The 17,148-nt window shown below is 36.6% G+C and overlaps 2 protein-coding genes across 2 annotated transcripts; one reads left to right on the forward strand and one right to left on the reverse strand.

Moving 5' to 3' along the window:
• The first annotated feature begins 11,813 nt into the window (after window positions 1-11,813).
• On the forward strand, window positions 11,814-12,797 carry LOC104808229. The gene has a single exon (XM_010533863.1). It carries the CDS (start codon window positions 11,904-11,906, stop codon window positions 12,165-12,167), a length of 264 nt encoding a protein of 87 aa, XP_010532165.1. The 5' UTR covers window positions 11,814-11,903; the 3' UTR covers window positions 12,168-12,797.
• LOC104808228 (metallothiol transferase FosB) lies at window positions 12,636-14,602 on the reverse strand. The gene is made up of 3 exons (XM_010533861.2): window positions 14,146-14,602; window positions 13,929-14,034; window positions 12,636-13,232 (listed from the first exon to the last, which is right to left on the reverse strand). The coding sequence occupies exons 1-3, from the start codon at window positions 14,286-14,288 to the stop codon at window positions 12,978-12,980; spliced, it is 504 nt and encodes a 167-aa protein (XP_010532163.1). The 5' UTR covers window positions 14,289-14,602; the 3' UTR covers window positions 12,636-12,977.
• Between the last annotated feature and the right edge of the window lie 2,546 nt (window positions 14,603-17,148).

Raw genomic sequence — 17,148 nt, forward strand, 5'->3', positions numbered from 1 at the left:
TATTTATGTTTATATTTGTATTTGTATGTGGATATGAATATATATATATATATATATATATGTGATTTTTTTTTTATTTTGTATGTATGTATGTATGTATGTATGTATGTATGTATATGCATATATATATATACATATATATGTGTTTATATATGTATATGTATATATAAATATATTTGTTTGTATGTATATGTATATATATTTGTATAGATGTTTGTATATATATGTGTATGTTTTTTATTTTGTATATATATTTATATTTTTATTTGTATATAGATATGAATATATATGTATATTTTTTTTTGCTGTTTATTTATTTTATTTTAAATTTAAAAAAAAATCGATTTTTTTTTCATATTTTTTGGAATTTTTTAAAAAATATGACGTGGCATTCTGATGTGGCAAAAAATCTATGTGGCGTGCCACGTCAGCCGCCACGTGGCGTGCCACGTCAGCGGTTAACGGACACTTAACACCGTTTTCGGAATGTGTAGGAAATTGCAGTTAAATTGGGTAGTTCGTGTATCAATTTGGCACATTTGATAATTTGGTGTAGTTTTTTGTCAAATTAAAAATTCGTTTAGGAAAAGGTCACATTTTGCAAAATTTATGTAGGAAAATGTCATTTTCCCTTGTTTTTATGTGTGGGTTTTATTATGTTTTTATATGTATTTGTTGGATGATTGATGAACCCGAGATGTAGTTTTAAAAATTATCGTTTTAAATATATTTATATGTCTGCATATATAACACACCATTACATACTTATTGCGGATATATCATGATTAATAATGAAGTGAAATGAAAAAGTGTATATTAAAAGAATACCGGAACAAATACACGTATCATATGATGAATTAGAACAAGCGAAAATCTTATATTAATACATGAACTTATTAAAAAAAATTCAAATAAATACACGAAATTTAAGAACACGTGAATTCTTCTTAACTTCCAAATTAAAAACTTTATTTAAAAAAATCCAAAAAAAACACCAAATCATAGTGGTATTTGAGAGTTGTTTAAAATTTTAATATTTAATTTTATGACGGGTTTTGAGAATAATTTTAAATTTTATAAATTATTTTAATTGATTTTAAAAAGTTTAAGGTTTAGTATAAAAAAATTGGAATAGTTCATATATTTAATTAGAAATTTTAAAATTCGTATATTTATTTAAAATATTTTTATATAAGATTTTCCTCTAGAACAACAATAAAAAAAAGTAATGATTCCTTCAAATTTTTATTCTTTTTCCCAAATGGAACTAGATTTTATCATTTTTTTTAATCCATATTTACATCTTTACACGTCTTCTACATACTTCAAAGAGAAATGTTCAGATTCAATTTGATCAGGTGATTGTTTTTTAAAGTTCCTACAATTTTCAAGATTCGAATAAGGAAAATGATGTTATATGCCTTTTTCATATCTGATAAGAATAATAACAAATAATATATTACACACGTTTGAAAGCGTGATAACCAAATATTACGTAATATATATATATATATATATATATATATACACACCCCTTGGTTATATAAAACCTAATGACCACATTTTTTTTTGCTTAACTAATGACCACATATTTGTTACCTAACTACCAAATTAAAGTGACTGCAGAACCAAACGCAATTGGTTCCCCTAACACATAACCCCCGTGCGCGTTTGTTCTCGAGACAAGACATTAGGAATGTTGCCTAGACAAATAAAATACGAAAATTAAATAAGACAAATAGAAAGGAACAAAATTACTTTTACTGGTTATATTACAATGAAAATGAAATACATATTTATAAAAAAATTAAGAAACAGAGTAAAAAAGAAATATAGATACAATGAAAACAAATTAGATACACGATATTCGACATAATGATATTTATCCATTATTATTCCCTATCATATCTCAAATCTTATTTTACTCCCATCACATATTCATTTTCTCATTTTAACATGTCGATGTTAGAAAAACAAATGGTTAAATAGAAATAAACCCAAATCATAATTTTGTCCAAGTTTCAAATTATTATTACCAAATATTGTATATATTATATGCTCAATATAGGTGATAATTCTTTACCAAAACAAATATATATATATATATATATATATATAAAAAAGTATACTCACACACGATATTGTCAAACGAGAATTCCCAAAACTGATTCTATTACTTGATACGTGAAAAGTACACTTCAACCTTTCCAAGTAGTACTTAACTCACCTAGTTTTACTCCCCCTGAGCAAAACTCCCGTATCTCCCTGTAATTCTATCAGTCACAAACACTATGTGTGCAACACACACCACGTGTCTCCTTAGACTGCGTCTAAGCCCAGTAAGTGGTATGCCTGTTGTTCAAGGCTCCCCCTTAGATGTACCTCACGTACTCTCAGATGACTCTCACCAGTGTTTCCCTTACAACCAATCCTCCCAAGATCACTCACACAATTCTCTCTTAATAGCAATTAATCTCGGTGCCTTCTCCGATGAAGACTTGCCTCCATATATACTCTTCAAGTTCCTTTTTTCAATCTTTTCCAAATATGTATCTTTCCTTCTTTTCTTGATTCATGCAAATGGCTTCTTTCCTTTTCTCTCCTCGGCTTTTGCTAGCTTTCCAAATTCAGCTCCAACCTTCCATTTGTCATTGTATATCTTCTAGATGCTGAATATACTCTTGCTTTTACATTCTCCCCCTTTTTGACTTTCTGCTTAGACACATTTAAACGCACAGAATACACAATCGCAACAAAGAGAAACTGATTCATAGCATAATAAAGCAAAGAAGTCTGATCACAACACATGTTAAAAGACATATGGTTAGATGACCAACACACAGTATGCAATAAGCTGATCAACCAAAAAACTAGGTCCACTTCACAACCATGAAGTGTTGTTCACTAGAACTCATCATAATCCTCAGAGTTTTCTTCCCCTTCGACATCTTCCTCAGCTCCTTCCTCAGCATCACTCAGTGCTTCCTCTACCAGTTTTTCTTTGCCTTTGTCCTTTGTGGTCGACAAGTTCGCTCCTCCCTCACTTTCTCCCCCTGTGTGGGTAAGCAGAAAGTCAAAAAACATTAGCACTAGAACATCAAGAAAACATACCTGTGTGAAGTGAACTAACGACCATTACTCTGGAACTCCTCCCGAAGAGCATGTTGTTGAGCACGAATCTGTGCAACCACCTTAGCATTCTTCCTATTGGACTGTTCCACCTGAAATAACCGTTTGTCATGCTTCATCAGGAGAGTGAATGTCTTGCTGCACAGTTGACCACGGCTCATCCTTGCTCGCTGCACTCTGGACTCGATGACAAGTGGTCGCTGAATTACTTCAGTGATTTCTGAGTCTGCTATAATTTTCGGACTCTGTCGAACAATGAGACTCTGAATGAGGCAGGGGTGAGGTAGCAAGTGTCGAACTCTCATGTTCCCCGCGCGGGAAAGAATGTGACTGTAGATGATGCGTCCCAAATCAACCTTCTCCTTCCTCAGAAACTTGAATATCAGCAAAGCTAGTTCATCCTGAATCACATCAGTTCGGCGAGTAGGGAACCAGTTTGTCTTCCCCACCAGGAGCATCACTCGACTCTCAAACTTGAGAGTAGAGATGGGTATCTTACCACTCCTCCCTTCAACATATTCACCCGTGAGAGCTACTTCCATATCCTCAAGTGAAGTACCAACTGGATAGTCCTCTAAGCCTTGATCAGAATCAGTGGGCAATCCCAGAAGTTTGTTGATAGTGTAGGGGAGAAATCAATGAACCGTCCTCTGACATATGCCTTGTGATACATTGGATCTCCAGGAATATCAGTACGTTGAGTGAGATTCGCATAGAACTCACGCACAAGTCCTTTACTAAATGGACAAGCATAAGTCATAGTTCCAGTGAGTTGCCTTTCGTCAAACAGATCCCAGACTTGGTTCTTCCGAAAATCCATTACATTCACATTTCTCCCAGCAATGACATCAACTCCCTTGAATTTCTCAAACCTTTTCTTTGTTTCAGATGACAGGAATTTTTCAGAGAGAGGTTTGAGAGTTGAATCACGTGGTTTACTTGACTGAGCCACCGGTTCAGACGGTCCTCCTTTTCGTTTCTTGGACACTTTTGGTTTCAGGATACTGCCCGAACCTTCTGTGGGTTCCTTCCGATGGACTGAAGTAGACTTATTTTTCTTCTTTAATCTACTCTTAGCCTTTTGTTGAAGAACAATCAGAGGACTATCAGAGTTATCAGAACTCACAGACACAGGTGTCTCTGGTGCACGAGATTGAGTCTCGTTGGCCATTTCTTCTTCTGCTACCTCCTGTGTATCATCTAGTGCCTCAGTAATTGTACGTTCATCACTTGCTTCCTCTGGGGCCACGGTGTCATCAGGTACACCCTTCCTGACATGGTCTTTGTCAGCTACAACATCTCTATCAGTGGCTTTGAGAAGGTTTTCCGGATTGACTGCCAACTCGCCTGTCAGTGTTTCTTCTTCTTGTATCTCTTCCAGAAGTACCCCCAAGTCGTCTTGCTCTCTTGTCAGATCGTTCTCAGGCGGAACCTTGTCAGCTTCACAGGTATCGACCCTAGGAGTTTCAGGCACTGCATGTGTCGAAGATTGCGACGAACCTGCAATTTCCTTACTTGCCTTTGTCTTCCTTTTTTTCGCTTGTAGTGGGGCAACATCTGGATCCGACTTCTCTTTATCGTTAATGTGTTCCTCCACCCCAGCATCTATTCCTGGTTTCTCGCTTGCATCCATAGTTTCAGACACTTCAACAATGGTAGGAAGTTCGGGGTTACCTGTTTTGCCCATATTTCTGGCTGCGTTTCGTGAGGAGCGTCGTTCACCTTGTCCGATTGTCTTCTTGATCTTCTTGGTCGTCATATTTGAAGAAAATTCCTGAGAAAACGCTTAGCACAGAACTGCTAGAGAGAGAAACTTGAACGTGTGTGAGTTAGAAGTGCGAGAAATTAGGGCAAGGTAGAAAACCGCATTTATGAGTGAGAGAGATAAACAGAGATTTAAAATTGAAAAATTTTACAAATTTTTCAATTCCCGCTTAAATACAATTTAGCATATTCATATTCCTAATCCATTTAGACAATCCCAGGTTTGAGAAAGAAATAAAATAAAAAATAAAAAATTTAAGACACAATCAAGTGATTCGGATAGGCATACCTGTCACTGAGATAGTCAAATCTCTGAGATAATTCTTACGGTCAGTCGTACTTCACACATTCTCAAGTGCTTCTCAACCTTTTTCACAGCTCCACTACTGTTGAGTCATCTGGTTCTGGACTTTCTAGGACGTTGTATCAACTAGGATTTCTCACCATTAAGGTCCAGACTATCTCTTTTGAGATATACTCATGAGAATGTAGTATTCATACGATTCACAGCGGAGTATTCTAAATCAGAACATATCTTTTCATGTCCAAAATTTTTTTATTTATTTATTTTTTTTATATATATATTTTGCTTCTGCCCTTAGACCATCGTATAGAAACCTGTTTCACAACTTAGACCCGAGCACCTCACAGGTTTACTCATGTCATGACCATTTTTTTTTTGTTTTATTATACCCTTTTATTTGAGCATATTCATGACAGAGGAGTATCAGAACCTTTTAGTGACGTCTGTATTGGTGAGATGTACCTGAGAAATAGTGAAGTATTTTTGACTTTCAGTTTCATCTCCTAGATTCTTCCATCTCTGGACCTGCACCCTTTCCTGCACACTTGTTTCTAAAACCAAAAAGAAACTTAGAGTTCCCCTACACCGAGGGATTTTTGTAATTCGACAAACCTGTTCATATCCAAAGGCTTAGTAAATATGTCAGCCAATTGTTTCTCAGTAGGAACATACTCAATAAGTAATGTTTTCTTTTCAACGTGCTCTCTTAGAAAATGATGTCGAATCTCAATGTGTTTTGTTCGAGAATGTTGCACCGGATTCTTAGAGATATTAATTGCACTCGTATTATCACAATGCGCAGTAAAAGAAGATAAGATGATACCGTAATCAGAGAGCATCTGACGCATCCATAAGAGTTGAGTGCAACAGCTTCCCAACGCAATGTATTCTGCTTCAGCTGTGGATAGTGACGTAGAGTTCTGTTTCTTGCTATGCCACGCTATCATATTATTTCCAAGAAAAAAACACCCTCCAGAAGTACTTCGTCGATCGTCAGCATGACCTCCCCAGTCTGCATCACAAAATCCTACCAATTCGCAGCTAGAGTCCTTTGTGTAATGCAACCCAAACTCCAAAGTTCCTTTGACATATTTGATAATCCACTTGACTGCCTGTAAATGTGACTTTTTCGGCTTAGCTTGGTACCTTGCACAGATTCCAACACTCAGACACAAGTCAGGTCTACTTGCTGTAAGGTACAGTAGACTTCCAATCATTCCTCTGTATAGTTTTGAGTCTACATCTTCTCCATCTTCATCACGCGTCAACTTTGTTGTAGTAGACATGGGTGTTCTCGCTGATTTGCTTCCATCTAGTTCAAACCGTTTGACTAAGTTCCGTGCATATTTGCTTTGAGAGATAAACAGGCCATCGTCCGTTTGCTTGACTTGTAATCCGAGAAAAAAATTCAATTCGCCAAACATGCTCATCTCGAACTCGTCAGTCATCAGCTTAACAAAACTGTCAACTTTCTCATGAGAAACGGATCCGAACACGATGTCATCCACATATACTTGAACTACCATGAGATTTCCATCATCATTGTGGATGAATAACGTCTTGTCCACTCCCCCTCTTTTGTAGCCATGCTCCACTAGAAACGACGTGAGACGCTCATACCAGGCACGAGGAGCTTGCTTAAGACCATACAGTGCTTTCTTCAGTCGATAGACATGATTTGGGAAATGAGGATCTTCAAATCCAACCGGTTGTTCAACATATACTTCCTCCTGAAGAACGCCATTGAGAAAAGCACTTTTGACGTCCATTTGGAAAAGTCTGAAGTGCAAACTGCAAGCAACACCCAAAAGTAAACGAATGGATTCTAGTCGAGCAACGGGTGCAAAAGTCTCATCAAAATCAACTCCCTCGATTTGTGTATATCCTTGAGCTACTAGACGAGCTTTATTCCTGATGATTTCTCCAAGTTCATTTGTCTTGTTCTTGAAAATCCACTTGGTTCCAATCACATTTGTATGTTGAGGGCGCGGAACCAAGTACCAGACGTCATTTCGCACAAATTGTTCCAACTCTTCTTGCATTGCTCGTACCCAGAATTCATCAAGCAGCGCTTCACAAACTTTCTTTGGTTCTATCTGTGAGTTGAAGCACACAAAACGAACTAAGTCTTGATAATTCACTCTGGCTTTGATTCGAGTCCGACGAGGGTCTTTAAGATGACCAATCAGATCACTAGCTGAGTGATTTCGGTGGACTGGTACAGAAGGTGTTGAGTCTGGCAACGCTGCATCTATGTCAACAGACTCCGACGAAGATTCATCGGATTCCTCTTTCTGGGTAGAATCAGAATCAGATTGTTCTGGAATTTGCTGAACAGCACTTGGATTCAGGGTGATGTTGTCAGGATTCATCGTGGTGTCTTCATCAAAAACAACATTTGCTGATTCCATTACGGTTTTGGTACGGAGATTATAAACTCGATAGGCAGCAGAGTTTTGAGCATAGCCAAGAAAGATTCCTTCATCACTTCTTGCATCCATCTTACCAAGGTATTCTCTATCATTGAGAATATAACACTTACACCCAAATATGTGAACAAACTTAAGTGGAGGGGACCGACCTTTCCAGATTTCATACGGTGTCTTAGACATACCAGTTCTGAGGTAAACACGATTGATCAGATAGCATGCAGTGCTCATGGCTTCAGCCCAGAACTTGGTAGCTATCCCCTTTGCATGCAGCATAGATCGAGCCATTTCCTGAATTGTTCTGTTCTTGCGTTCCACTACTCCATTTTGCTGTGGAGTTTTCGGTGCAGAATATTCATGAGCAATACCATGTGTGTCACAGAATTGCTGAAATCCTGTATTCTCAAACTCCCTTCCATGATCACTTCGTATCCTTTGTACGGTACCCTTCCCATTCTTCAATTGAAGACACAAATGTTGAAATGCAACACAGGCTTCAGACTTCTCCCGAAGAAATCGTACCCAAGTGAATCTGGAATAATCGTCAACACATACGAGAACATACTTCTTCCCACCAAAACTTTCAGTTTGCATAGGTCCCATAAGATCCATATGCATGAGCTCCAAGATTTGGGATGTATGCACATGCTCTGTTTTCTTGTGGCGTATTCGAATCTGTTTTCCAAGTTGACATGCCTTGCATACGAACTTATCACTGTGAGATAATTCTGGCATATCTCGAACAGCACCTGACTTCGACAATTTGACAAGTGCACGTATGTTGATGTGTCCAAGCCTTTGATGCCACAGATTCATATCATCTTTCGTTGCCATTAAGCTCAGCTGTTGTGCAGATTCCTTAAGATTCTTGACCCAAGTGTAGCAATTGTTGGAATTTCTTTTCCCTGTTAAAACACACTTATTCTCGACATCAGTGACAAAGCAAGCATTCTTTGTGAATTTCACCCTCATTCCATTGTCACATAGTTGACTTATACTGATCAGATTTGCCTTCAAGCCTTGAACCACCTTAACATCAGATAATTTCGGCAATCCAGCATGGTCCAGTGTTCCTTTTCCCAAAATCTTTCCTTGCTTACCATCACCGAATGTGACACTTCCTCCATTTTGTGTTGCAACAAAACTTTTCAACAGTTTTCGATTTCCTGTCATGTGTCTAGAGCATCCATTGTCGAAGTACCAGACTTCAGTATCGCAATTTTGCTCAGTAGTGTAAGCCACATTACACATTAAATCTGATTTGCGGACCCATATGAGATTCCACGGAGGATGATTATAGGATGATGTTGAATACTTGAGGATTCCTCTGTTTCTTCTCAGATAGTAACAATTACGTCTGAGGTGTCCCTCCTTCCCACAATGATAACAGTTTCTGTTATCCCATCCTCTCCAATTTGACTGCTTAGTATTTATTGTTGAAGAAGAACCTCTTCTTGTGGGGATCTCTTGACTCAAGTTTCCTCCAGACACAAATTTTAGGTTAGATAGTGATTTACCTTGATAACCCAGTCCAGAGTGGTCACCAGAGGTTCTGCCTAGACCAAGCAAGTGATCCAGTTTTCCAGTTCCGTTACCAAGCAGATGCAGATTTTTCTTGGTTTCTTCCAGCTGACATTTCATAAGGGAGACCTCTTCTTCCTTTTTGGCCAGCTTCTCTCTAGCGTCTGTCAGTTGTATCTGAGTTCTATTGAGATCCATCTCCAGTTGTTGTTTTTCGCAGATCAGTTGTTTATTCATTCTCACCAGTTTGTTCATTTCTATGAACAGATCTTCCTCAGTGACTTCTTCATTGTCACTTTCCACATCTTGCTCATTTTCTTCCTCTATAACTCCGAGAAAGACTACAAAGTTGGATAAATTATCTTCATCACTCTCACTTTCTCCGTCTGAGGAATCCGCTTCATGTGTTATCAAGGATTTTCCCTTCTGTTTGATACATTCCATCTTCGTATGACCATAACCTTTGCACTCAAAGCATTGAGTCTCCTTGAGATTTTTCAGCACACTTTCTCTTTTCGCAATACTAGGACATTCAGCCTTCCAGTGTCCTGTACCCTTGCATTCCAGGCATTTTCCAGCATCTCTATCACTTGATGGTCCTGTTCTTTTTCTTCCTTTAAAGAACCGATTAAACTTCTTGATGACTAGTGCCATCTCATCATGCAGCTCGTCTTCCGATTGTTTCTTGTTCTTAACAGATACTCTGTTCTCTGCAATTGTTTCTCTTGTTTCAGGAACATGTAAAGCAATTCCTTGTCCCTTCTTGGTTTGAACAGATGATCCTCCATTCATCAATTGAAGTCTCAATTCGTGTGCAGCAAAGGTGCCTACCGCTTCTTTGAAGGTTACTGTCTCCAGATTGTTTACTCCTTCAAATACCAGAATCTGCGAATGATACTTTGCTGGCAGACTATTTAATAGTTTCTTCACCAATTTGTCATTACCGATTCGCCTACCAAGTACACTTGCCTCATTTGACAACGCACTCAGCTTTCCACAGAATTCTTTGACGCTCTCATCGTCTTCCATTCTCAGCCGTTCAAATTGAAGATCAATCATATCCAATCTGTTCCTTTTCACTTTGGAAGTTCCTTCATGGATAAGCTCCAATGTGTCCCATGCATCTTTAGCCGTCTCACACCCTTGAATTTGTTCAAACTCTTCATGACACACACTGCTGAAAATGATTGACAGAGCCTTTTGATTCATAGCTGAATCCTTCTTTTCCTGCGCAGTCCACGAGCTTTTCGGTTTTTGTTTAATAACTCCATCAATGACGTCAGTAGGTCGAATCCATCCATCAGTAATTGCACTCCAAGTGTCTTCATCTAGCCCACGAATATAAGAACTTATCTTGACTTTCCAATGACCATAGTTGGTTGAGTCAAGCAAGGCGGTTTTTCCAAACTCCTTCAACCCTTCCATCGTGTGTATCTGAATCGTACACCGATATGAGAGGAAATATTTCCTACGATCGGTGACCTAGCTCTGATACCAATTGAAAAAGTATACTCACACACAATATTGTCAAACGAGAATTCCCAAAACTGATTCTATTACTTGATACGTGAAAAGTACACTTCAACCTTTCCAAGTAGTACTTAACTCACCTAGTTTTACTCCCCCTGAGCAAAACTCCCGTATCTCCCTGTAATTCTATCAGTCACAGACACTATGTGTGCAACACACACCACGTGTCTCCTTAGACTGCGTCTAAGCCCAGTAAGTGGTATGCCTGTTGTTCAAGGCTCCCCCTTAGATGTACCTCACGTACTCTCAGATGACTCTCACCAGTGTTTCCCTTACAACCAATCCTCCCAAGATCACTCACACAATTCTCTCTTAATAGCAATTAATCTCGGTGCCTTCTCCGATGAAGACTTGCCTCCATATATACTCTTCAAGTTCCTTTTTTCAATCTTTTCCAAATATGTATCTTTCCTTCTTTTCTTGATTCATGCAAATGGCTTCTTTCCTTTTCTCTCCTCGGCTTTTGCTAGCTTTCCAAATTCAGCTCCAAACTTCCATTTGTCATTGTATATCTTCTAGATGCTGAATATACTCTTGCTTTTACAATATATATAGGTGATAATTGATCCACTCGGCAAGAAGAGTTACGTGGACGGGCGACAATGGCCGCGACGGACGGACGGTGACTTTCGGCAGCAAAGTTCCAATGCTTAAGCCGCAAATCTTTGAGTCGAGTTCGAGAGAAACCACATTTTAAAATTTATATTTTCTTTTGTTAGGCCTTAAAATTTCTTCTCCTAAAGTCAAACTTAGCATGCCTCCCATTCAATTCTTTCGCTCCTTAAATTATCTTTTGATATTGAAATATCAAATTCAATGTAGTTAGGCAAAGATTCTCTATATATTTCTTAGCTTCTTAGATTTGATACGGGAATTTGCTTTAAAAGATGCTTTAAACCTGAATCTATACGTTAATTTAAAGGAGAATATATATATATATATATCTAACATAAGTCTTATTAATTTATACACGGATGAACCCAAATCGTAATTTGTAACCGGGCTTAATTTGTGGATCATGTCTCTCTTATACATTATTCCTTCAAAGATGCTTTCCGTGGAGAGAAAAAAAAGTGGAAGAAGATTATAAAAATACGAAGAAAAAAAATGTCTGACCATTCTCGCAATAAACCAAATCCAAGCATATCATATATTCACCATCCAACAAAAAAATATTCCTAGGGAAAAAAAAAAAGAAGCCCTAAGTTGCCATTACAAATCCCAAAATGAACAGCAACAACAACCAAAACGTGAAGAAGATCAAGTCCTTGCAACTTCCTCTTCGCAACACTGTCACGGAGAAGGCAAGATCGCCGGTGATGTTCGGAAAATCCGCGGAGAAAACAACCGCGAGGAAGCTCGAGAGCAAACCGTCGATGGACGTGGACGAATGTGCCGAAGCTTTCATCAGAAAATTCCGGCAGCAGCTTCTTCTTCAGCGCCTCGAGTCCATGGAGAACTACGAGAAAACGATGGCCAGAGGTCTTTGATGTTATATCCATCTATATTGGTGTTATCTACCTTATTATATATTAATTCCTTGAATTCATTTTGTATTATTGCATTGCTAGTTATTTATTTTACATATGAGGCTATATATCAATCATGATAGTATACCTTGTGATATTATTTACCGATTCCGTTTGTAAGAAAAAAATATGTTAGCGTTATTCGCTTTTAATAATGCTAATTTAATTTAATAACGAGGAAAATGGGAACTAAAATCAGTTTGGTTGGACCACAAAAGCATATCTCGTACCCACCGACAAGTCTTAAATGAGCCGGCCTCCTAATCATTAATTGGGATCCTAACCAAACCGCCGGTTTAGTCATATGCCAAACAATAGCATAACCATGTAATCATGTAATTTGATACCGTAAACCGACATTTGAGTACTTGCCCATTATTAATTTTATAATATCATATGCTATACAAAGTAAACGAAAAAACAGTAGAGGGAGCGAAGCGAATGATCACTTTCCAATGAGAGGAATCACATCCCACCCCACAAGTACAACAAAACAAAAGCCGAATGCAACACCGCCAATACAAACGCAAGACTCAATTAATAATACAACAACAACATCATGTCACACATATATATATATATATTATAAAACAACATGCCACATATTTGTAGCAATTAATTAAAATAACACCGCCCAAAAAGACCAACGTCTCGCTTTATTCTTCTTCTCCTTCATGGGCACGTCGGTCATATACGCATGCATACATATATATAGATAGAGGGGCGCTCTCGACCCGAGAAGGTAGTAGGTACGTACGCACGCACGTTACGTTAAGGCTGGATGGGTTGAGGCTGGGAGGGTTGGGTGGCGACCTGGTGGAGGTTGAGTCGGGAGCACGAACGGGCCATCTCGCCGACGAGAGGGATCACCGGCAGGCATTCGCAGTTGCAGATCTCGATCATGAAGCCGTCCGGGTCATGGAAGAAGAGCTGGTCCACTTGTATTCCTCCTTCCTCCACCACCGCCCTCACGTACCTTATCTTCATATCCTTCAGCTTCTTCTCCACTGCTTCCATGCACTCGCACTGTGCTCGTAAAATGGTTGTGTGGTTATGATATGTTACGTACTATTGGCTCGTCTCGTCAAATGAAGTGATATGTTACATCACAATTACATATATGGGTCAGGAATTATTAAGCAATAAAGGGGAAACACTGTCGGATTCTTTATTATGCGCAACTACTTTTGCATTCTATTTCTTTTTAACCTATGGTGTTCGTGGTTTCCTCTTGTCGTCATTGGATCAACAATTCGGTTTCTTACCATAACCGGGCCCTCCCTCTCTCTCTCTCTCTCTCGTGTTGAAAGCCTCGCCTTCTTTGTCCTCTTTCTCCTTTGTAAATGTGGTCTGTTCCCTCTCTCTCTCTCTACTTTTACTTCTTGTCCTCTATATCATTTTCTCTCTCTTAATTTCTTGCCCTCACAAAACACATGAGTTTACTTACAAGCATAGAAATGAACGTCTTCCATCTAGAAATTCTCCAAGATTTTAATGAAAAAGTGGATTTTGTGACAACTTCTTTTCCATATTAATCGACATAGTGTTTTCATACGATTCATGAAAAAAAGGATTCGGATGTCAAGATCATAACTATCAATTTCGGCATATGGGCTCAAATTTGCACAAACTTTTATTTTATGTCCATGTTGATAAACATAGGGGCCGTGTATGAATAGATCTCAAAAGTACGGGGTCAAATTGAAAACAAATGAAAATTACCTGGAAAGACACGTGATTGTCCTTGGGGTTAATCTCTTCTTTCTTCGGCATTTTCTCTGGCTCCGGGGATCGCAGAAGATGAATTCCGATTCCATGTCCGAACAACCTACGCGAAAATTCATCGTTTTTATCGAAATGGCAAAAAAACAAAACGAGAAAACGGGTATGATATAAAAAAATTGGAATTAAATGAATCCGATGTTTGGATATTAATTACCATGCACCGTCGAAATCGAAAGAGCCAGGCCTCCGGATGGGGATGAACCCTAACACGTTCTGGTAAAAGTTCATCGATTCCTCCACGGACCGACAAAGCAGAGAGATGTGGTTCAGCGACTTGAGATGAAGAGGGTTTTCCATGACGTACGGTTTCCTTCGTTTTCCCGAGAAAAATTCCCCCGACTCAGACTTTCCCAGGAAAATTGGGACGAAACGCTCTCTTTGAGAACCGAAGGTCCCGAGGGTAATGAATCAAGAAAAATAATCAAATGAAAACACTCAAATGGATTTGAAGAAATTAGTGCGGAATTATAGAGAGGGTGGGTTACGTATATATATACGCACGCGCGCACACACAAACACGTGGATACGTGTAGATAAAGGCCAGGGGAGTAGTATGGATGACCACGGAAGATACACATAAGCAATGGATGGAGGGTTATATATAGAAAACGAAGGATGTCAATCCCAATTTATTTTTTCCTTAAAAAAGATATTTTTAGTTGATGGGCTCATCATTTTTTCTCAATTTTGTGCTTCTGGCCAAATGTATTTCTTAATTATATACATGTATATATACAACCATTTTCCGTAAAATAGCCGTAACATTACGAAGGGTCATGTCACGTGCAATTTCTGCGAACCTTCCATTGCCTAATCTTTTTTCTTTCATGTAATTGTTACATTTTTTTTAAATTATTCCAGCTAATCACTTGTTAGGAAAAAAATAGATTTTGTTTCCGTAAACGTGTTTTAAGTGTTGTAAGATGGATTCGAAGCAACCTAATCTAATCTGTTTTTATTCAAAGGTAATTTTCAGATATATGATCCAACAGTTGGTCCAGTGGTTGAGAGGTGACAAAGTTATCATCAAAATCATGGGTTCGATTCCACTGGTGGAGAGGGATGTAATTTCTGAATCAAAATGATCTATATATAAAGGCTGGTCTCGGGCCTAGGGTGGATATAGTCGGATTGAAGGTCCGGAAAACGAACCTGATATCAAAAAAGAAAATTTTACTGAGATATGTATGACAAAATTATATGTATGGCAAAACTAACTTCCCCAGATTTGATGGCCTATACGGGAGAAAATACCTTTTTTAACAAAAAAAAACCTTTTTTTTTGTTTTTATCTATTCGCGCATCAAGATAAGTCTTCTTCAATTAACAATTCAAACAACATGCATATATAGTTACTTGGGTTTAGTTTAATAATAATAATAATAATAATAATAATAATTAAAAAAAGAGTATCGATAACAAAAATATAATCTTTCTAAATTTAATAAATAAATATATGAATTTTTAATTTTGTATAAAAAATAAATTTTAAAAAATTCGTATACGCAATATAAAAATATATAAATTTTAATTTTTTTTTAACATATAACTGTAAAAAGATCGATTGAATTTAGTGTTTTTATGAATTTACATAGAAATTTTCATATTTTTTTACTATATTCTCTTATAATAATAATAATAATAATAATAATAATAATAATAATAGCTTAAAATTAAATTCGTGGAAACGAAAATCGGGACGGTTACATGCAGAGGAGGAAGTGTCGCTTAAATGAGCAGTGTGTTTTTTGGCGGTTGAGGATGACTCCGACACGTAAGAAGACACAAGCTGACTCGGATAATCGCATCTCCTAATTTAATAGTTTGTTTATTTGACACGTCAGCTTAAACCAAACCTCAAATATTCTCTCTCTCTCTTACGTCGTCCGTATCGGACCAAATTGAGCCCTATACTTTGTTTATTATTATTTTTACATCAAATTGTCTATAAAAATTAAAATTATCAATTTTCAAAAAACTTCTCTATAAATACATGTTGAAATTTTTACAAAATATATGAATTTTCTAAACATATTTATGTATATATATATAAGTACATGTATATATTATTACTATTATTATTTATATACATATATATATATATATTTGTATATATACCCGGACGGATCTACGTGTATTAAAACGGGATCCTGTGCCCCCTCCCTTTGAGTAAATTTTTTTAGTTATTTATAATTTTGTTAAAATTTTAACAAAAAATATAAAAGGCCCCCCGGTTAGTTTATATGTCGGCCCCCTCCTCCTATAATCTTTACATATCAGAATTTTCGAAACAATAAGATCTCATACTTTTTTATATAATTAAACTTCATAATATATTTTGTATTGTTCTGTTTTTTTTCTAAAAAATTAGGTTATACACAATCTTTTTTTACTCTTTATTTTATATCTATTTTTAATATTTTATCTCTCTCAATTCTCTAAAATAATATTCACAAATCTAATATTCAATCATAATACTTATTATTATTATTATTATGAAAACATTAAATAGTCATATTAAAGGTATAGAATTTTATGATTTTTTAAATAATTTTAATTTTTTTGGTTCATAATTTTTTTATCTTTTGATCATATTTAGAAATTTGTTATTATTGTATAATTTGTATTTGATTTGACAAAACAATAATAGACAATTTTATCAAAAAAAATCATTGACATTTTAAAATAGTGGTAAAATTTCAATCAATAATCTATTAAATTATCGACCTCTTCAATACTTGAATAAATTGATTTTACTGATATATTTTTATTATTTTTATATTATATACTATATATATTGTTCTCATTGTCAAATTTTTTTGGATCCATCACGGTGTGTATATCTATATATATATATATAAGAAAAATCCCCTAAAAATTCCTGAATTTGCAAAGTACGAGAAAAAAAATTCCTAAACTTGTGAGGTGCCAAATAATTCCTAAACTAGCAAAAAGTGTCTCAGTAAATACTAATCTTGTTAAAAAGTTTCATATTAGTCTTTCAGTAAAACTGATTATAAAAATATAATTTTATGTCTTACGTGGCAGGTGACATGGCACGCCAGCCGGAGTTTTTTTGCCACGTAATCAGAACCGAATTTTAGAAAACCGGTTTTTTCAGAATCGGTTTGTAACAGTAACATCTCGGTTCAATAAA

This window comes from Tarenaya hassleriana, unplaced genomic scaffold (assembly GCF_000463585.1).
Source record: "Tarenaya hassleriana unplaced genomic scaffold, ASM46358v1 Cleome14, whole genome shotgun sequence".
Classification (NCBI taxonomy): Eukaryota; Viridiplantae; Streptophyta; class Magnoliopsida; order Brassicales; family Cleomaceae; genus Tarenaya; species Tarenaya hassleriana.